Source organism: Numenius arquata, chromosome 23, assembly GCF_964106895.1.
Source record: "Numenius arquata chromosome 23, bNumArq3.hap1.1, whole genome shotgun sequence".
NCBI classification, from domain to species: Eukaryota; Metazoa; Chordata; class Aves; order Charadriiformes; family Scolopacidae; genus Numenius; species Numenius arquata.
The window spans coordinates 2,426,351-2,448,563 of NC_133598.1; the positions used below are offsets into that span (position 1 = coordinate 2,426,351).

General features: G+C 61.9%; 2 protein-coding genes across 2 annotated transcripts in view; one reads left to right on the plus strand and one right to left on the minus strand.

Annotated features, from left to right (window-relative positions):
• Window positions 1-4,786, plus strand: part of NMT1 (N-myristoyltransferase 1) — a 19,618-nt gene extending 14,832 nt beyond the window's left edge. The window contains exons 9-12 of the mRNA XM_074163023.1: window positions 301-471; window positions 734-901; window positions 1,303-1,440; window positions 3,369-4,786. Of these exons, the coding sequence (XP_074019124.1) occupies window positions 301-471; window positions 734-901; window positions 1,303-1,440; window positions 3,369-3,389 (498 nt within the window). The 3' untranslated portion in view covers window positions 3,390-4,786. The remainder of the gene's footprint in view (window positions 1-300; window positions 472-733; window positions 902-1,302; window positions 1,441-3,368) is intronic.
• On the minus strand, window positions 3,617-18,243 carry PLCD3 (phospholipase C delta 3). Its single transcript, XM_074163022.1, is given in 18 exon segments — window positions 3,617-5,821; window positions 5,904-6,053; window positions 7,257-7,392; window positions 8,254-8,402; window positions 8,502-8,618; window positions 9,403-9,562; window positions 10,110-10,145; window positions 10,427-10,582; window positions 10,658-10,810; window positions 10,885-11,029; window positions 11,128-11,329; window positions 12,160-12,385; window positions 12,916-13,045; window positions 13,134-13,362; window positions 14,588-14,749; window positions 17,971-18,089; window positions 18,091-18,159; window positions 18,161-18,243. Coding segments are annotated over 18 exon segments (2,511 nt in total). The 3' UTR covers window positions 3,617-5,732.
• Window positions 18,244-22,213: the final 3,970 nt, after the last annotated feature.

Genomic DNA, 22,213 nt, shown 5'->3' on the forward strand with positions numbered 1-22,213 from the left:
ATGTGTGGGAGCAGAGACCCGGAGGGACGCAGATACCTTGTGTCGTTAGTGGGTAGGAGGCCGCTTCCAGCGGGACTTGACCTGGCACGTGGGGCTTTGGGACCTGCTGTGCTTCTCTGTGGTATTTGCCATCGGTGTCACGGCCGATCGCATCCATCCTTAGGCCCGGCAGGCAGGGCTGGGAGGGAGGGTGCTGAGTCATGGGACTGAAAATGGGCTGATCTAAGCAGAGAGCATCTCCATGCTGCTTGTTGGAGAGCCCTTGCAAGCAACGCAAATGATTCATCCCACTTTTTGCAGACTCCCAAAACTACTGGCTTGCGGCCAATGGAGCACAGAGATATCTCTGCAGTGCACAAGCTCTTGACCGAGTACCTGAAGCAGTTCCACCTGATGCCCGTCATGAGCCGAGAGGAGGTGGAGCACTGGTTCTTACCTCAGGAGAACATCATTGACACCTTTGTGGTAGAGGTGAGGGGGCAGGAGCAAGATGAGGGAGGTGTTTTCCTGGGCTTCTGCCTCCCCTGGAAGAGTGTGCGGCTGTGGGAGCGATCGGGGAGGTGGCTGCCCCAGGCAGTGGGAGGTTTGAGCTGCGGGAGGATGGTGCCTCTCCATCCTGGGGTGTCCCAAGTCTCCTCACAAGGAGCCCACACATCACTCCGACTGGCAAAGCCCCTCTAAGGCTCCCGATGGGCTTTATCCTGGCTCTGACATGTTGTGGTGTCGCTTCCAGAGCGCCCCAGGGGAGGTGACAGACTTCCTGAGCTTCTACACGCTGCCCTCCACCATCATGAACCACCCGACTCACAAGAGCCTGAAAGCTGCTTACTCCTTCTACAACGTTCACACCAAGACGCCTCTCATCGACCTCATGAGCGATGCTCTCATTCTCGCCAAGTCGGTGAGTGCTGGCACGGCCGAGGTGGCACCGGGCAGCTCACCGGGCGCCTGCCCGCCCTTGGGTTTATGGGGAGGGCCGGCCGTGGGGCAGGGCTTGGACCCAGGGCTGTACAAATCCAAATCCTAAAGGATCTGCCAGCCGGGAGAGGGGTGCAGGGGTAGCCTGAGCCCCCAGGGTAGTGTAGGGCTGAGCTCAGGGTGTCTACTTCTTCCTTACAGCAAATTCTATTGCTGTCTGTCTGTAGCGCTTGAATTGAGGGTGCCAAGTTCTTCCCCATCAGCCTCCCTCCCTTCTCGGGGTGCAGAGGTGGGCAGGAGAGGGTGCAGGCAGCTCCCAGGTGGGATGAACCCCCCCAGCATGTTAGCAGGAGGAGCTGATGGCTTCGTCTCTTGCCTGTGCAGAAAGGATTCGACGTCTTCAATGCACTGGATCTCATGGAAAACAAAACCTTCCTGGAGAAGCTGAAGTTTGGGATTGGGGACGGCAACCTGCAGTATTACCTGTACAATTGGAAGTGTCCCAGCATGGCACCAGAGAAGGTCAGTGCCCTGGGGGGCTGGGGTCCTCCAGCACATGGGAAGGGGTCTTCTACAGCCCCCCAGGAGGTGAGCGTGCTGTCACACACACCTCAGCGTCCCCAGGCCAGCAGGACACACAGGAATGGGTGAATCCAGTGATGGCTCCTTTGTGTTCTTCCTGCTGTGCCTGCAGAGGGTGTCCCTGGGGAAAAGCACTTGCCATGTGTCCCCCCAGGCTCGTTTTACTCTTGGACTGGTGCAGGTTCAGTCCTTAACCTCACACACATCCACACAACCAACCTCTTCCCGCTGTGGAAGGAGGCCAGGTACAGAGAGGGGACAGGCAGAGGGCTGCAGGGTGACAGATGTGACACCAGTGTGGACAGTTGTGGTACAATCTTGACACAGGTAGTCCTGGTATCTTGGCATTTGGTATCTTGACAGTCCTGGTGTCCTGACACAGGTATGGAAGGTCACTTGTCCATACCTGGAGGTGGTTGCTGTGCCCTGTGAGCCTGCACGGGACCCGGCTGTCACTATGCAGCGCTGTAGCCTGTGTGTCAGTCTGTCGCGGTGGGGTGAGATGAACAGGAGCCCCTCTAGAGAAAGCAGTCTAGTTGAGAGCTGTGGGGTTGTTGTTGGGGACCTGGTGGTGACAATGGGGAGCTCGGCCAGCGCAGTCACTCATAGCATGTGCAGAGGGGCTGAGCCAGAGGGGTCTCTGGGGTGTCACCTTGTCCCCAAGGCCAGCAGCTCACTCCCCACCAGCGACTCCAGGCACTTGCAGCTGCGCCTGTAGACCCCCCGTCTGCCTGCCCTGGGCCATTTTTGGGGAGCATCTGGTTGGTTACCGTGTCCCCACCCTGAAGACGTAGTTGAGCATCTGTCTGGTCCACAGCCCCCTTGGAGGGGAGAGTGCTTGAGAACCAGAAGCCATCAAGCTGCTCAGCGCTGTAGCCTGCCCATGCTACATCACAACAACTAATTAATGCCTTAACTGCAGTAACGAGGCTTTGGGTCACTTTGCAGAGCGTGTGAAGCCAGGTCTCTGTGGGTAGAAGCCCAAAGGCCTTACAGCAGCCTCGCTGTGCCACCGAGCCTTTCGGAGAGCTCCAGGAGGTTGCCAGGATGTTTAAGCAATCCCTTTTCTCACTGGGAGAGCTGGTGGGTTGGAGACCCTGCTGCTGGGAGCCGCTCTCTGGCCCTACCCTGCAGTGGGGCTGTGCCAGTGGGTCGGAGCCTGGAACCAGCCACTGTGTCCTGTCACACAGCGTGTCCTGTCACAGCGTGTACTGTCACACAGTGGCCAGAGAGTGGCCACCTCAGAGGGGACTGTCCCAGTACCAGGCTCTCGGGAAGCAGCTTCTCCCAGATCTGTCTAGGACAAGAGGAAATGGCCTCAAGTTGTGCCAGGGGAGGTTTAGGATGGATATTGGGAAAAATTTCTTCCACAAAAGGGTTATCAAGCACTGGAACAGGCTGCCCAGGGCAGTGGTGGAGTCGCCGTCCCTGGAGGTATTTAAAAGCCGGGCAGACGTGGTGCTGAGGGACATGGGTCAGTGGTGGTTTGGGCAGTGTTGGCTTGATGGTTGGACTCCATGATCTGAAAGTTCCCTTCCAACCTGGACTTGTGTGGTTCTATTTAGCTTAGAAGCAACCGTGGCTTGTAAATCAAGGCTGTCTCACAGTGGCAAAGTGGGGCTTGTCACACCCCAGACATTGGTCACCTTCCCAGATCAGAGCTGGGCAGGGTCTGTGCGCCCCTTTGGCTGCAAGCCCAGGGCTCTCCTTGCCCTCAAGTACCCCAAAACCAGTGGGAAAACCCACCTGGACAACCCTGAGCCTTCCCAGCCAGGGCTTGCAAGCTGCGTCTGCCCGGAGCCAGATCTGGGACAGAGGACGCTGGTGCTTGGACACATCTTGACGTGCCGTCTCCGTTGTCCCCACAGGTGGGACTGGTGCTGCAGTAAGTGAGCCCTTGCCAGGAGAGTGCGGCGCCGCTGAGGAGCCGGCCCCGGCGGAGGTGCTGCCCCTCATCCTTTCCGCCGAAGCCGGACCCTGCGCCGGGAGAGGTGGGACTCAAGGAGCCACCACCACCTGGATTCACCGAGCGTGTCTCGCAGCGCCGGCCGCCACTCCCCTGCTGGCGTCAGCCGCCTCCTTTGTTTTGATTTAATTGCATCCTCGTAAAGACGTGATCAAGGGAATGTAACTGCTGAAACTAGCTCATGATTGGCATATAATGGAGTTAACGGGTGAATAATAAAAGTATATATTATATATATTTTAAATCTTTCCTGTTCCAAACTGGCACGAGTTGCATTCGTCTGCTGAAGGCCACCTGCGGGTCGCTGGACCGTGACTTTTCTCGACGGGGCCATCCCAGGTAGATGCTTGCTGCGCCGAAGGGCTCGGGAGCGCCGGGACACGGTGGCTGGGCTGCTGAGCCTTCCCGATGGCCTGGAGGGTGTTTTGGGGCTCCGTCCCCTGCTCGGCTGTTCTCCCCCGGTTCGCTCGCTCCTCCGTTAAACCCGCTCCTTCCCACGGGTGCCTGGAGAGGGAGGATGGCACCGTCCCTCCCCGCGGGCTTAGGAGCACGTCAGAATTTCTTTCTAAGGGCTATTTGTGCAAGCGATGCCTTGTCCCTTCTCCTCCCCAGCCTCGGAGACTCGAATTCTCTCTGCTCGACGGGGCAAGCGCTGAACCCAGGAGCAGCAGCACCCGAAGATTTGGGGGGGACCCGGCTCCTCGCTGCCACCGGAGCTCGTCCGGCGCACCCCACTCTGCTCAGACTCCTCAGGGTCGTTCCTCTCCGCCACCCCTCGTGACGCCGGGGCATCGGTGGGATGATCTTGTCGCCGCCGCCGCACCTCGAGGCTGTCTGCTGGGCTGCTTTTCTCTGGAAGCATGGAAATACGGATACACACACAAGCAACTGCCCTGCGACACGCCATCGGCATCGCCCTGGGCCTTCAGCCTCTTCGGCCACCCCGGCGCCTCTTTTACCAGGCTCATCTTGTGCCACGGGAACCTCCGAGGTAAAGGAATTGTTTTCTTTCATGGAAGCCCTTTATCCCATGGAGATGTGTTGGGAAACAAGCGCCGGGGCAGCCTGCTGCCTCCTGCCTTCACCTGAACCGTGTCCACGAAGAGCTCTGAGATGCTCCTGCCCTCCCAGCCAAAGGTTTCCAAAGCTGCACGCCAAGGCCAAGACCCCGTCTATGCACTCCCGCGCCTCCCTGTCCCTTCGTGTCCCCATCGTGTCCCCTTGGCACACCACAGACCCTGAAGGGCTTTGCCCACCCTGGCCTGGACCTGCAGGGCATGAGTGGGGCCTAGGAGCCCGTCACATACCGCCCCCCCCCCGGCAGTGCCATCGCATCCCCCCTGCTCGGGGTCCCCTGTCACCTATGCAAGTACCTCTGTGTCCTCTCCTGCGTCCTCTCCCATGTCCCCGTTGTCCTGGCCTGGGGGAGGCTGGGAGGGAGGGGTGTCTGGTGGGACCCTCCCCCTGTCCCCGTGGCAATTTTGGGGGCTCCTCTGATGATTTTGCCCCCAAGCCCCATGGGTGCTTGCCAGCTCCCCAGGGCAGTGCTGTGTTTGGGGGTGGGATCAGCCCTTATCCCCTCCCCCCAGCCCCTTCTCCCACCCCCCAACGGGCCCCAGGAGGTGACAGGGACACCAGGACAGGCTCTGTTAAAATAAAACCTTTATTTGACTGGCTTGACACCGGGGTATAAATCTGTGCCCGTCGCCGGTGCTGGAGCAGGGGTTGGGAACGCGGCCACCAGCCAAGCCAGGCCTTGATGCCATGGGCACAGTGGGGCACATGGTGGCAGTGTCCCTTCAGGGACTGCATGGTGGCAGGATCCCCTCGGGAACCTCATGGTGACGGCACTGTCCTTGCAGCCCAAGGAGGGGCCGGGATGGAGCAGGGCCAGTGGTGGTGACATTTGGGGGTTGTCGTCACCCATCTTGTCCCCCTGGGGCTGTGTTGGCCTTTTGGTGGCCTGGCCACCCCATCCTGGTTGTCACAGTGTCCCTGTCCCCCTCGGGGTCACAGCCAGGGAGGGGAGCAGCAGGGCACAGAGGCCAGCAGATGGGGTGGCACTATGGGACATGGAGGGGGTCCCCTACTCCCTGGGGTCCCGCAACCAGCCCTGCTGTCACTGCGGCCAGGTGAGTGGTGTCCCCAGGCTGTCCCTGCACAGGGAGCAGGGTGTCTCTGGCGCAGGAGGGTGCCCACCCCATGGAGGACCAGGTTGTGCCCCACAGGGGGACATAATGTCCCTCCCACTGGGACCGCGGGGACCTCACAGGTTCTTGCAGCGAACGTGCACGAAGAGCGTGGCTGGGGACAGGGACGCCCCGTCCTTGGAGAGCAGATGGATGTGGCGATACCCTGGGGAGAGAGAGGGGGGCTAAGCGGGTGGCAGGGGACCGTCCCCGACCTCGGGGACACAGCGGGGTGGGCACACACCCACCTTCCCTCATGCTGGCCAGGGGCAGGGTGAACTGTCCCACAAAGTCGTTGCAGGAGGTGCTGTCATAGTCCTCCACCACGAAGCGCACCAGGGCCAGCTCGGGTGCCCGCAGCTGGAAGCTCAGCGTCTCCTCCCAGCGCGGGTTGAAGCCTACAGCACCAGGACGGGGGGTGGGCATAGCCACTGGGGCCACCAAGGCCACCTGCCACCCCTGCCCCAGCTTAGCTGCCATCTGCACTGGACTATACTGGGAAATAAGGGTCATACTGGGGCTGGGCTGGGCTATACTGAGGGAATGGGGACCATACTATGGCCAGGTTTGTCTGTACTGGAGGAATGGGGGTGACACTGGGGCTGGGCTGGACTATACCAGGGGAATGAGGGTCATACTGGGGCCAGACTGGGCTATACTGGGGCAATGGAGACCATACTGGGGCCAGGCTCACCTATGCCAGGGGAAGGAGGATGACACTGTGGCTAGGCTGGACTATACTGGGAGAACAGGGGTCATACTGGGGCTGGGCTGGGCTATACTGGGGAAATGGGGATCATACTAGGGCCTGGTTTGGTTATACTGGGGGAATCAGGGTGACACTGGGGCTGGTCTGGACTATACTGGGGGAATGGGGGGTATACTGGGGCTGTGGTGGGGTACATTGGGGGAATAGGGGTCACACTGGGCTTGGGCTGGGTATACTGGAGGACAGGCAGGAGCAGCACTGGGGAGAACTGGGACATGCTGGCGCCCTACTACTGGTGGGGATCGGGCTGTGCTGGGGACGAGGCACTGCGGGACTGGGGTGCACTGGGGGGACTGGGATGTCCTGGGCACTGGCTCAACCCGGGGCAGCAGCTGGGGTGCAAGGGCCCTGCCACTCCCTGGGATCAGGGTGCCCTGGGGTATCCCTGGTGACCAGGTGTCTTGTGGTGTCCCCAGGGATCAGGGCACCCTGGGGTGTCTGCAGGGACTGGGTGCCCTGGGGTGTCTCTGGGGACCAAGTGCCTTGGGGTGTCCTCTGAGGACCAGGTGTCCTGGGGCATCCCTGGGGATCAGGTGCCTTGGGATACCCTGGGGACAAGGTGTCTTGTGGTATGTATCCCTAGGGATCAGGGTGCCCTGGGGTGTCCCTGGGGATCAGGGTAGGCTGGGGTGTCCCCATGGATTGGGTGCCCTGGGGTGTTCCTGGTAACCAGGTGTCCTGGGGTACCCTGGGGACTAGGTATCCTGGAGTGCCCTTGAGGACCAGGTGCCCTGGATACCCTGGGGACAAGGTGTCCTGGGGTATCCCTGGGGATCAGGGTGCCCTGGGGTGTCCCCGGTGGCTGGGCAGTGGTGGCCCCGGTGGCACTCACCATTGTTGAGCTTGTGGTGGGTCTGCTGCTTGCTGCAGTCAGCCGGGACGCCGTGGATCTCCACCCGCACGAAGGGGTCCACGATGGAGCTCCCCTTCTCCCGGTTCAACTTGGGCAGCTGCTGCGCCGTGATCACCTGGGGACACAGGGCGCCGGTGGCACAGGGCACCACGGGGTGGCAGGGCTCAGGAGAAGGGATGTGGGTGGAACACAGAGTGGGTTTGGGGACAGTGTCACCAGGAGAAAGGATGTGGGTGGCACATGGCTGGGTTTGGGGACAAGGTTGGTGTCCCCAGGAGAAGGGATGTGGGTGGCACACAAATGGGTTTGGGGACAGGTCTGGTGTCCCCAGGAGAAGGGACATGGGTGGCACATGGCAGGGTTGGTGTCCCCAGGAGAAGGAATGTGGGTGGCACACAGCTGGTTTGGGGACAGGGTTGGTGTCCCCAGAAGGAATGTGGGTGTCACACGGCTGGGTGTGGGGACAAGGTTGGTGTCCCCAGGAGAAAGGATGTGGGTGGCACATGGCTGGGTGTGGGGACAGGATTAGTGTCCCCAGGAGAAGGAATGTGGGTGGCACATGGCTGGGTTTGGGGACAGGGTTGGTGTCCCCAAGAGAAGGGACGTGGGTGGCATTTGGCCAGGCATGGGGATGGGGTCAGTGTCACCCAGAAGAGCGGTTGGTGGCACGCAGGTGGGTGTGGGGTTGGTGTCACCTAGGAAAAGGTGTGTAGGTGGCCCCTGGCTGGACATTGGGTTGTCACCCAGAACGGATGTGGGTGGCACATTGTGGGATGTGGGTGGGTGGTTGAATGTGGGGTTGGTGTCACCCCAAAGGGACATGGGTGGCACCTGGTTGTGTGTGGGCTTGTTGTCATCTGGGAAAAGGGATGCAGGTGGCACCTGGCTAGGCATGGGAATGTCAGGGATGTCACCCAGCAGGGACATGGGTGTCACCCACCCGGGCGTGGGGTCAGGAGGAGCGGGGTGCCCTCACCCTGATGTGCAGGGCCAGACGACGGGGCCCCTCTCCGGGGGGGCTGCGCAGACAGGGGGGCTTCAGCACGTAACCACAGCACCCGTTGCCCAGGAACCGCCCAGTGTTCAGGTCCATCTCGTAGCCCGGCGTCTGGAAGTTGAGGGCCACTGTGGGGACAAAGGGACAGGGTGTCAGGGTAGGTGATGGCTCCCGAGGGAGGGGGTGCCAGGTCAGGGGGTGTCTCCTGGGGGCCGCGGGGGTCTCACCCAGCTGGCAGCCGACGTTCCACATCTCCTGGGGGTTGTAGTTGGAGGAGTTCATCTTCAGCCCCAGCGGGTAGACGCGGCTGAGCTGCCGGGCGTTGTACCGGACCAGCGCTGGGCCTGGGGCAGGGGGGAGATGGTGAGTGGGACCCCTGCACCCATGGGTGCCACTGCGGGGCCCTGCCGGTGGGTGACAGTGTCTTGCCTGCACCCATGAGTGTGGGGACACAGACGGAGCGTGCCCGGCTGGGTGGACCCAGAGCCTGAAAGCGGACTCTGAGGTTCAGACCCCAACCCTGGACCTTGACCTTGACCCTGGATCCCAGACCCTGACCTTAGACCTTGGACACGAACCTAGACCTTAATCCAAGGCCTGGACCCCAGACCACGATCCTGGATCCTGGCCTTGACCTCACACCTTGACCTTAGACCCCAGACCCTGGCCCTGGACCTTGACCCGGGATCCCAGACCCTGATCCTGGACCTCAGACTCCAAAACCAAACCCCAGACCCTGGACCCCGACCCAGATCTTAATCCCAGCCCTGGACCCTGACCCCAGACCCCAGCTCCTGACCCTGGACCCTGAACCCAAACCCCCGACCCCCAGATCCCAGACCTCAGTCCCTGGACCCTGACCCAGATCTTAATCCCAGCCCCAGACCCCAGACCTTTATACCAGACACTGATCCTGGACCCGTGACCTTCATCCTGGCCTCTGGCCCCAGACCCTGATACCAGACCCCAGTCCCACCAGACCAGAGCAGCCCAACCAGGATCAGCATGTCCCAGACCGTCACCCATGGAGCCACCCTGGTGACAGAACCCATCGGTCTCAGCTCCATCCTGCATCCCGGTGAGATTAAGGAGCGTGGAGCCACTCTGTCCCCATCCCGTTGTCCTCACCAGCCTCCTTGATGAGCTTCCGAGCCTTCCTCTCGCTGAAGGAGGACATCTCGCAGGGCCGGGGGTGGCGCAGGGCATGGGCCAGGCCAGGGAAGGGGACAGCCTGGCAGTACACCACCACGGCCGACAGCTCTGGGGCCACCTGTGATGCATCCTTGGCCTGCAGGAGCCACCACTGTGTCAGGACCACCCTGACTCTGGTGGCCACCCACATGCCTGAGGGTCTACAGACCCCCCCTACCCTGCTAGTGCTGAGCACTGAGACCCCCTGAGAACTGGAGGCAATGGAGTGATGGACCCTGAGATGATGGAGAACCCAAGCAGGTTGAGACCCTGAGGTCATGGAGAACCCAAGGTGATAGACAACCCAAGATATTAGAGACCCCAAGGTGATGGGGACCCTGAAGTGGTGGACATCTCAAGATGATGGAGAACTCGAGGTGACAGAGACCTCAAGGTGATGGAGACTCTGAGGTGATGGAGAACTGAGGCAATGGAGACCCTGAGGGGTCATGCTGGAGGTGATGGAGACCCAAGGTCATAGAGTTCCCAAGGCAATGGAGACCCCAGAAATGGACCACCCAGCCCCACAGGGCAAGAGGGAGGCACAGCCAAGGAGTCCCCAAGCTCAGTCCCTTCTGCTCGGCAGTGACAATTCCTCACCACCCCGACGATACCCGACCCGTCACCTCCATCACACGACCCACCTGCAGAGGTTTGATCTCCTGCAGCGACTGCAGTGACTGGAAGAGGAGAGAGCAGGGCTGTATCAGGCGATGCTGGCAGCGCCCACCTGCCCCAGGCCCCACCACTGCTGAGACACAGTGGCCTGTGGCACTGCCAGGATGCTGTGGTCCTCCAGGACCACCAGGGTGCCATGGTCCTCCAGCACCACCAGGATGCTGTGGTCCTCCAGGATCACCAGGACACCATGGCCTTCCAGCACCACCAGGATGCTGTGGTCCTCCAGGACCACCAGGACACCGTGGTCCCCCAGCACCACAGCCCTGGGAGAGCCTCTTACCCGCCGGCTGCTTCTCTCCTGCAGCTTCTCCTCCTCTTCTTCTTCCTCCTCTTCCTCTTCCTCCTCCTCATGGTCCAGAAGGGAGGCGACACCCTGGGGCTCGTGCCATGGCTCTGGCAGCTTCTTGCCCTTCACCAGGACCTTCCCCTTCAGCTGCTGCAGGAGGAAGGGCCAAGCTCAGGGCTCAGAGGGGACATGGGGACACTGTGGTGGGCGGGTGGGTGGCCTTACCTCGGGGGATGGGAGGTCGTTGGGGTCCTGCCCCTCCAGCGGCTGCGTCAGCAGCATGTCCCCCAGGATGGCCTTCATGTGCTGGGCCATGGTGGCCTGCTGCTCCAGCCCACAGTGGTTCTCCAGGGACAGGATGACGGGGTAGGGCGATTGCTGGGGAGGGGGACGGGCAGCGCTCAGCACCCGTCCCCCAGCACCCACCTCCCCTCCCAGGGCATCTGGCCCACCTTGAAGGCGTAATCGCGGATGCTCTCGATGACATCACGGAAGAGGATTTTGGAGGTGAGCGTGTGGCCATGGTAGACGATGGGTTCCCCGTCAGAGCCCTCCCAGCAGTCCAGCTCCACGCAGCGGCACCCTGCCATCAGCGCCCTGCCACCGCACCATCACCGGGTGAGTCCCTGCACCGCCCTGGCACCCTCGGACCATGGGACCATCCGGGCACGGAGCGTCTGACCAGGGGCACCCACCTGACATAGGCCTCGGTGCTGCTGGTGCCACCAATCTGGTTGCGGGTCAGGTAGGTGTTGTGGGAGGAGGAGATGAAGTAGTGGCACAGGGGCTGGCTCATGTCCTGGTGCACCTTGGTGTGCTCCTGGTTGAGGATGTCACCGGCGGCAGAGAGGAGGTACATCATGAAGCCATCCAGCATCATCAGGTCCTGCTGCCTGGCTGCGGGACACAGTGGCGGGGTGTCACAGAGGGTGGGACCCCGGGGACTGTCCCCATCTGGATGTCCCCTGCCTCCCAGGAGTGCCATGTTCACCCCAGACCTGGCAGTGCAGCACCGAAGGGACATGTAAGTTGTCCCGAGTGTCCCATCTCCATCCTGATGTCGCTCGTCCTGCTAGTGCCACATTCACCCTGGAGCTGGCATGGTGGCACCCATGAGATGTGGAGGTTCCTTGTCCCCTGATGTCCTCTGTCCTCATAGTGCCGTGTTCACCCCAGACCTGGCACTGTGGCACTCAGGGGATGTGGAGGTACCCTTGGTGTCCCATCTCCACCCTGATGTCCCCTATCTTGCTAGTGCCACATCTACCTTAGGCGTACCCAAGAGACATGGAGGTCCATCATCCCCACCACGATGTCCCCTGTCCTCCTAGTGCCTTGTTAACCATGGGCCGGCCATAGTGGGACCCAAGGGACATGGAGGTCCCCCAGCAATGTCACATTCATGCTAGGGCTGGCACTGCATCACCCAGGAGACATGGAAGTCCACCTGCTGTCCATCCCCACCTTCATGTCCCCTGTCCCCACAGTGCCACATCCACCGGGGACCAGCAAGGCCACCTGTGGGACTGCTGGCACCTGGTTCCACCCCAGGGAAGGGACACGGGGACACTCACCCAAGCCTTGGAGGACCCCGTACCAGCTTGGGGGGTGACACCACCAAGCAGAGGCCCAACCCCACATCATCCATGGCCTCCCTTGGCTCCAGCAGCGCCCGTCCCACCATCCCACCACCACCCATGAACCGAGCTGCCCATCCTCAGCCCTACCCTTCTCGTTGAGCTCGTAGGTGCGGATGACGGCGCGGGCCTGGCGCAGGCTGGCGTCCTCCCCCTGATCCCGCAGGAAATCCCGCAGCTCCTCGGCTGACAGGACACGGTCCTCCCCCGAGTAACGCCCAAAAAGCTCCTCCAGCTCCGGCCGCCGCAGCAGCCGTCGGCAAAACTCCTCCACCTCCCGGCCCTCCAGCCGCTCGTTGCCAGAGCGGTCACACTCCTGGTGGGACCACAAAACAATATTGGGGACCATCCCCTGCCCACGGCCACCCCCTGCCTCATCCTGCCTGTCCCTTGGGGTTGGCAGTGTGTGTGATGAGTTTGGAGGGGCTCAGGGGATGGGGTGTGCCTAGAGGGATGCGGTGGCATGTCCCCTCTGTCCCCCCACCCATAGCCCTCTGACCCTCCAGTGTGGGACGGAGCAGAGCAGAGCACCATGCCTCAGTTTCTCCAGGTGGAAAAGGGACCTTGGGAGATGCCCATGGGGGCAGCACCCCATGGTGGGGGGAATGTCACGCCTTGGGGACCCACAGAGCAGTGGTGGGGAGCAGCTCACCCCACCCTATCACGAGCTCCTGCTTGTGATGGAACCCAACCATTGGTGGTGGACCCAGCCATTGGTGGTGGTGGGTGACTTTGCGTGTGATGAGTTTGATAGTTCTCTGCGCTTGGGAAGGCAGAGGAGGAGCCAGCATCCCCTCCCCGTGGCAGCAGCGGGGGACAGTGGGTGATGGAGCACAGGATGGGTACCTTGAAGAGCTTGTAGGCATAGACATCATCCATGTCGATGTTGATCATCCTCAGCATGCTCTTCACCTCCCGGAAGGACATCTTGTTGTCCTTGTTCCTGTCTGCTCGTTGCAGGACCCCATGGATCCAGCTACGCCAGAGTAAGGAAACCACCCAGCGTCATCCCCATGGCCATCCCCAGCCTGTCCCCAAGCCCCCATAGCTCCCACAAAGGATATTGGTCAAGCTTCTCCGGTTGACTCATGGCCTGCAGCCTCCCCATCAGCTTGGTGAGCCCTTGCACCCAGTGGTGGGCGTCCTCCTCACCCCGGGCAGCCAGGTCGAGGTTCTTGCGCTTGCCCTTGAAGACGAGGGTGAAGCAGTGCCGCTCGGGGAAGGTGGCACCGTGCTTGCGTAGACCCTCCGACTGGCGTCCCTCACGCACCGCCTCGATGTGCATCACCGAGACTGCAGGGACACGCGCGGTGACGGAGCCACCCAGGTCATGGAGGTGGTCCCTTGGCATTTCCCCCACCCATGAGCATCCTGCAGGACGTCCTGGTTGCTGATGGACATCCCATGTGTCCCCAGGGACACCCCGGGAGACTGGGGCTCGGCTCCTGTCGATGCCACAGCCGGGCTTAACTCCCTAATCCCAGGCGAGACAGGAGCGGTGGCCACTGTCCCCTGCGGGGTTGGGGACAGGGATGCTGGCAGGCGATGGAGCTGTCTTGCAGCAGTGCCAGCTCTGGGCACCCGTCCCAGACGCGAGGGTGGAAAGAGACGGGTGACGCCGGGGAGCGGGGACAGAGTCTGGCTGGGACGGAGAAGGGACCTCGTGACAGTCCCAAGGGGGCCGGGGGAGGGTGTGGGCTGAGGGGCTCAGCCTCGGGTGCACTGGGAAGCACTGGGAAGCAGTGGAAGGCACAGGGAGGCACTGGATGCAGTGGAAGGCACAGGGAGGCACTGGGTGCAGTGCGTTGGGATCTGGGTCTGGGTCGGGGGCTGTGTTCTAGACTGGGGTCCACATCTTGGGTCAGGGTCTGGGTCCCAGGCTGGGGGTGCAGGTCCCGGATCATATTCTGGGTCCTGGGTGGGTGTCCAGGTTCCAGATTGGGGTCGGGGTCCCAGGTGGGGGTCTGGGTGGGGGTGAGGGTCCCAGGGTGGGTTCTGGTTCACACATGGGGGTCCAGGTCCCGGATTGGGGGATGGGTGGGAGTCCAGGTCCTAAATGGATGTTTGGATCCTGGGTTGGGTCTGGGACCCAGTTGGGGTACAGGTTCTGGGTGAGGGTCCAGGTCTTGGGTGTGAATCTGGGTCCTGGTTTGGGATCGGGGTCCCAGGTGGGGATCTGGGTGGGGGTCTGTGTCGTGGATTGGGGTTGGGGTTCCAGATGGGGGTCCAGGTCCCAGGCTGGGGTCTGGGTCCCGGGTGGGGGTCTGGGTCCTTCGTGGGTATCCAGGTCCTGGGTGGGGGTCCATGTCCCTGGGGTGGGGTCTGGGTCCTGGGATGGGGTCTGGGTGGGGTCCTAGGTCACAGGCGGGGGGTTTGGGTTCCGGCTCATGCCCAGGTCCCCATGGGTGGGTTTGGGGCACTGCCCAGGTCCCAACCCCTCCCTGCAGCTCCAGGCTGTGCAGGATGTGGCCCAGTGTCCCCGAGCCCCCGGGGGACCGTCCCCAGCGCCGGCACTCACAGCTCTGCTGGGAGCGAGCACGCCTGAAGCCCCCCTCGAAGCAGATGGTGGCCCCATCCTCCTGCAGGCAGAAGAGCCGCTCCTTGGGGCCCCCCCGGGACTTGATCTTCCAGAGCAGGGAGCCCCGCAGCATCCGCTGGATGTCCTCGTCCTCCGTCAGCCCTGTGGGGCACCAGCCCATGGGCACCCTCAGCGGGTACTGGGGGCACTGGGAGGCACTGGAGGCTCTGGGGGTGTACTCGGGGTACTGGGTGGGAGTGGGGAGGGCACAACGGCACACCTGTATGCACACCTGCAGGTGTACACCCCCCAAATCCCATGGGATGGGATGGGATGGGATGGGATGGGATGGGGTGGGATGGGATGGGGTGGTGTGGTGTGGCATGGAGTGGCATGGAATGGGACAAACAGGGCAGGATGGGACAGGACAGACATGATGGGATGGGATGGGATGGGATGGGATGGGATGGGATGGCACAGAACAGCATGGGACAGGACAGACATGATGGGATGGGATGGGAAGGGACAGCATTGGCATGGAACAGGATGGAGGGATGGGACAGGACAGACATGATGAGACAGGACAGGATGGGATGGGATGGGACAGACATGATGGGATGGGACGGGATGGGATGGGATAGCATTGGCATGGGACAGGATGGAGGGATGGGACAGGGTAGACATGATGAGACGGGATGGGATGGGATGGGATGGGATGGGATGGGATGGGATGGGATGGGATGGCACAGCATTGGCATGCGACAGGATAGTGGCATGGGACAGGACAGGATGGGATGGACAGGAGAGGAGGATGGGATGGGATGGGATGGGATGGGACAGTACAGACAGTACATGACGGGACAAGATGGGATAGGTAGGATGGGACAGGACAGAGTAGGATAGACAGGGTGGATGGGGCATAGTGGATGGGACAAACATGACAGGACAGCATGGGATGGGACAGGACAGGCCTGATGGGATGAGATGGGACTGGATGGGATACCATGGGATGGGACAGGACAGACATGGCAGACAGGGCAGGATGGGACATGATGGGACAGATGGAATGAAACAGGAGAGACAGGATGGGACAAGACAGAGCAGACAGGATGGGATAGGACAGGATGGGACATGATGGGACAAATGTGATGGGACAGGACAGACAGGATGGGACGGGATGGGAGATGGGACGGGATGGGGTGGGGTGGGATGGGGCAGACAGGAGAGGACAGATGGGACAAGCCACTGCCATTGGGCCGCTTTGGGGCTCCGTGTGGCCAGCCGAGGGGGGACAAGGCACGGCAGCCCTGCTCCCGGTGACAGAGCCCTGCTCACACAGCAGAGCCCAGCTGATAAATCCCAGCAAAGCCGCCCAAATCCCGTGTGGGGAGCGCTGGGACAGTGTGGGCAGTGGAGGTCAGGCCGGGCACGCTGACGGGGTGGCCTCGGGGGACTCGCGGGCCCACGCCCGGGCTCACGGCGGGCCAGGACTCTTCCGTCTATTCTCCAAAAAGCAGCTATTTCCTCCCTTTTTGTTTTGTTTGAGCACAGCCCCAGCGCCCGTGTCCCTGCTCCGGCCGGAGACGCTGCTCCCGGGCTGGGAAACGGCAGGTTTGGGGCCGAGCAGGGACTTCCCGAGCCGGCCACAGCCTCGGGGACGTGGCCACCAGCTGCCACCACCTCCTGCACTGTCACATCCTGCTGCCCACGGTGCGGAATCCAGGGCACCTTCAAGGGGGCAGGTACGGACACACGGATGCATGGATGCACATGGATGTATGGATACAGGCACATGGGTACATGGATGGACACATGGATGGTTGGGCACATGGACAAGTGTATGGATGCATGGACGCATGGACACACAGATGCATGGACACATGGATGCACTGATACATGGATATACACTGATGCATGGACATATGGATGCATGGATATCCCGATGCAGGGATGTGCGGATACGTGGATGCAGGGATGCACTGATGCAAGGACACACAGGCATGTGGGTGCATGGATGCACAAACTTATGGATGCATGGACAGACAGATGCACTGATGCACAGATGCAAGGATGCATGGATGTAAAGATGCAGGGATGTATGGATGCATAGGCATGGATGCAAGGACAGATGGATGCACAGACATAGGGATGTACTGATGCATGGACACACGGATACGTGGATACCGAGATACAGGGATGTATGGATACACAGACACATGGTTATACGGATGCAGGGATGTATGGATACATGGATGCACTGATGCAAGGACACACAGACACATGGATACACAAACATATGGATGCATGGACATACGGATGCACCAACACAGAGGCACATGGATGCATGGACATAGGGATGCGGGGGTGTATGGATGCACAGACACATGGATGCAAGGACGGATGGATGCACGGACACGTGGATGCATGGATATACAGGTGCAGGGATGTATGGATGCAGAGATGCAGGGACAGACGGATGCACCGGGGCAAGGACACACAGACATGTGAGCATGTGGATACATGGATGTACAGACCCATGGATGCATGGACACAGGGACACAGGGATGCACAGAGCTGCACCAGACACACGGCCGCTCTGAGCCGTGCAGCTCCGGGCACACGGCTACACACCCAAAACCACAACGCATTGGCCAGTGCAGCGGCGGGACCAAAGCCCTCCCTCCATGGCCCAGGGCCAGCTCCTGCCCTGCCCGCTAAGCCCAGGCAGGATGGGGCCTGGCCACCTCGGCCGGCGCACTCTGACCTCCCCGGGCCCCGAGCTGCGATGGGGACAGCGGGGCCGCGAGCCCACGGAGCTGCGGGCAGCACCCCTGTGCGGGGAAACTGAGGCAGGGTATCAGGTGAGTGTCCCAGGGAGCTGGAGCTGAGCCTTGGGGACAATAAATACCCCGAGTGGGAGGGCTCCTGTCACCCGTGATGCGGCCAAACCCTGACCCCGCTGCTGCCCAACATCTGGGGCGATATCTAGCTATTCTGGGGCTCCCTTGGGGACCTCTCCCAGCCACGGGGACCCTTTCCTGCTGTGGGGGACCCCATGCACCTCGGGGACACTCCCTGCCATGGGGACCCTCCTGGCCATGCGGACCTATCCCTGCCATGGGGGACCCCATCCATCTAGGGGACACTCCCAACCACGGGGACATTTTCCTGCACAGGGACCCTGACAATCTTGGGGACCTCTCCCAGCCACGGCGATCCATCCCTGCCATAGGGGTCCCATCCACTTCGGGGACCCTCCCAGCCACGAAGATCCTCCTGTGACCCCCCGAGAAACTCCCCCGGAGTTTCTGCCCCGTCCCCCCCACCCGCCCCGGCGGGTTCCCCGGCCCCCCCCGCCCGGCGGGACCGGCCCCGGGACTCACCCATTTTCTTTAAGGCTCTGCCGGGGCGGCGGGGGCCACCGGAGCCCTCCGGCGGGGAGCGGGGCTGCTCTTTGGCGGGACGAGCCTTCCTGCCGCAGATCATGGTACCCCCCCCCCGCCCCGGGTCCCTCCGGTGCTCCCGGTCCCGGCGGCGCCCCCGGCCGGTGCAACCGGGCTGGGCGGCGGCGGCGGACGGGGCTGGGGCTGGGCTCGGGCTGGGCGGCCCCGCCGGGACCGGGGCAGGGCGCGGGGAGGTACCGGGAGGAGCCACATTTCAGCCCCGGCGGTTAACCGTTTGTGCCGGCCCGGGCCGAGCGATGGCTGCCGGTGCCGGTCTGCACCGGGAAACGGCACGGGAGGGGGGTCCCGCTCTACACCGGGTATATTTCGGAGGGCCCATCCGCCCCGGAACGGACTGGGGGTCCGCACCTCCCCCCGGGGGTCCCCACCTGCCCCCCCCTCCCCCCCCGTGTTCCGCCCGCACCGGGGACCAGCCCAGGGGACACCCTGGGCTCTGCCGGGGGATCCCGCTCTGCCCGGGGGGCACGGCTGCCTGCTGCCGGTGCCACCCCAGTACCACCAGCGGGGACCCCCTCTACCAGCCTGGGGACAAGAGAACCCACGGGCTCCCCTCTGCCGTCACACTGGGGACAGTGGGGACCCGTGTGCCACCCCTCTGCCATCACACCTGGGGCCCGCAGGAAGCCATGGGACACCCTCTGCCAGCTTGGGGACAGTAAGGACCCATGTTACCCATGGGAGTGTCCCCTAGATGGATGGGGTCCCCCATGGCGGGGATAGGTCTGCATGGCCAGGAGGGTCCCCATGGCCAGGGAGCGTCCCCGAGGTGGATGGGGTCCCCCACAGCAGGAAAGGGTCCCTGTGGCTGGGAGGGGTCCCCAAGGGAGCCCCAGAATAGCTAGATATCACCCCAGATGTTGGGCAGCAGCGGGGTCAGGGTTTGGCTGCATCACAGGTGACAGGGTCCCATGACAAGGGACCCTCTTTTATCACTCCAGGGGACCCGGTCTTACCCGCTCTGTCCCCACCCCATGGGCAGGGTGACACGGGGGCTGAGGGGCCACAGGCAGCTGGTGGGACCCCCAGGTGATCGTCCCCACCGGTGGGACAGCAGACCTGGGGACTGGCAGCAGCAGGAACAGGCAGAGAGGAGGGCCATGTCCCCAGTGTCAGAGCCCCACATGTGTGTGCGGGCCTGTACATACATGTGTATGTATATCCGTGTGTGTGTAGCCATGTGCATGTGTGTGCACAGCCGTGTATGTGCGTATGCATGTCTCTGTGTGCACAGGCACACACACGTGTGTGTGGAGGCGTGCATACGTGTGCGTGCACCCGTGTGCACACATACGTGTGTGTAAGCAGGCACACGTGTCTGCAGCTGTGTACACACGCGTGCATGCGTGTGCAGGCACACATGCTTATGTGCATGTGTGTACGCAGCCATGTACACGTGTGCATGTATGCATGTGAAGACACACACACACACAAGTGTGTGCGCACACACGGCTGCCTGCACACACACCTGTGCAGCCTCTGCAGCTGTACCCACCCGTGTGAATTTACCCCAAATCCCGGCAGTTTTACGTATCCCCACCTTTCCCACAGCCACCGCTTGCTGCGGGCAGCTGGGGAGGGGACAGATGAGTGACCATGAGGGAAGGCCCCCCCCCATCCCATCCCCACCCCGGGGACCCGCTCCCCACAGCCCGACTGGGACGATGGCAGAGGCAGAGCCAGGCTTTGATTTCCAGCCCGTAGCTGGGCACAGGGCCGTGTCCCTGCCACAAGGGGTAATTTTCCACCACTCAACACGGCTTCTTGCAAAAATCCGCGGTGCCTGCGGGGACACGGAGGCCACCCCAGGCCTGGCCAGGCCGTGGGGACCGGGAACTGCAGGACAGGGAGAGGAAACCGCCACCGCAGGTGGTGACTTCCCCTGGGGCCAGGGCGGCGGTGGCACTGCCAACGGCTGTGTGACCCAGCGTGGGACCGTGGAACACCCGGGGGTGACGGCAGGGCAGCTGGGGGCAACGTCGGGGCACCGAGGGGCAACATCTGGGCACCCTGGGTGACACTCGAACACCCAGTGTGATACCTGAGTATCCTGGGGCAACATCTGGGCACCCTGGCGCAACATCTGGGTGCCCTGGGTGACACTCGAGCACCCAGTGTGATACCTGAGTATCCTGGCGCAACATCTGGGCACCCTGGTGCAACATTGGGGCACCCAGGGGCAACATCTGGGCACCCTAGGGCAACTTCTGGGCATCCTGGGTGATATCTGAGTATCCCAGAGCAACATCTGGACACACAGTGCAACATCTGGGCACCCTAGGGCAACTTCTGGGCATCCTAGGTGATATCTGAGTATCCCGGAGCAACATCTGGGCATCCTGGGCAACACCAGGGCACCCTGCACAATATTGGAGTATCCCAGAGTAACATCTGGACACCCTGGGTAACACCAGGGCACCCTGTGTGATACTGGAGCAACATCTGGACACCCCGGGTGATATCTGGGCACCCTGGGTGGTAAATGAGTATCCTGGGGCAACATCTGGGTATTCTGGGCAATATCTGGACACCCGGAGCAACATCTGGGCACCCTGGGTGGTGTATATGACTATACTGGGGCAACATCTGGATGTCCAAAGCAACATCTGGGCACCCCTGGGACAATCTCTTGCTATCCAGGAGCAACACCTCTACACACAGGGCAACATCTGGGCAACGTCCGAACAGCCCGAGGTGGTACCTTGGTGCTGCAGTTCAAGACCCGGGCAACCCTACAACATCTGGACAGCTGGGGCCACATCTGGGCAGCCCCTTGGCTGTGTCTGGAGGAGCGGGGGGGGTGGTGGTGGTGGTACAGCCTGAATCCTTTGGGGACATGGGGACACAGGGACTTTTCACGGGGCAATGCCCAGGGTAACGCCCCCTCCTGTTTGGGTCGAGGCTTTTACCACCCCAGGAGCTGCAAAATACATTGAATTTACTGATGCAAAATGTACCTTGTTTTGCCGAAAACTCACGGAAAGCAGCCGCAGCCGCCCTCAAAATGCGCTTGGGACCCCATAACCCGGCTCAGCTCCCAGTCCTCTTCCTCCCGTGGGAATTGCACTGCCAGGAATTCACCAACGGATGCATGGACCCAGTGAAAGAACCGGGATAAACACCTCTCGCTGCGAAACCCCCCAGCAAAAATAAACCCCGCTTGCGATTCCCCCTCTCCCGCGGCGTCGCTCTTTTCCTACCGCCCGGCAGCGATTTGGAAGGAGCCCCACGGAAAGCAACGACTCGCATTCCCGAGCGCTGATGGCACAGCGCGTGTCCCCGTGAGTCACCGCGCAGGATCCGGGCTCGAAGTCGGAGCCGCCGAGGCCCCTGCGGAGAAACCCTGAGTCACGGCCGGGCAGCGGCAGGAGGTTTAAAAACCTGTTGGATTTTGGCATTTTTAGAGGAAATGTTTCCCCAAGGGGCCGTGGGATGGGGATAAGGGGAGGCTGGGAGGGACATCCCCCCTCCTCCTCGGGTTTGGGATTTGAGGTTGGATTAAGGGGAATTCCCCAAAATGTAGGAAAATCGGAGCGGGGGGTGATGATGGAGCACAGCCTGGGGCTGGTGGAAGCCGCTGTGTGTCCCCCCCTCCCAGCACCCAGCCCAGGGAACCCCATAACCCCCCCAGGGCACCTCCGTGTCACCCCTGTCCCCACATCACCTGTGTCCCCACGGCACCCCTGTCCCCATGGCACCCCGCCTGCAAGGAAAGCCCTCGGAGCAGAGGGGGAAGGAGCTTCACCTTGGGGGGGCAGGGCCCCCAAATTCTGTCCCTTCCTCACCACCCTAATTAATAAAGTCTGATAATAATTAACGGTGATCAATTGCTCTGCTGGACCTGTACAATGGGGCCGTTCCCCTGCCCAGTGCCCCACTGCAGCGTCCCAGTGCCCCACTGCAGTGTCCCAGTGCAATATCCCAGTTCCCCAAGTGCAGTGTCCCAACGCATTGTCCCAGTGAAAATCCTAGTTCCCCAGTATAGTGTCCCTATGCCCCACTGCATCGTCCCAATGCAGTGTCCTAGTGCAGCGTCCCAGTGCAGCGTCCCAGTTCCTTGAGTGCAGTGTCCCAGTTCCGCAGTGCTATGTCCCAGTCCCCTGCTGCATTCCCCTGGTGCCCCCAGTGCATGGCCCCAGCGCGTTGTCCCCATGCCTGGCGCATT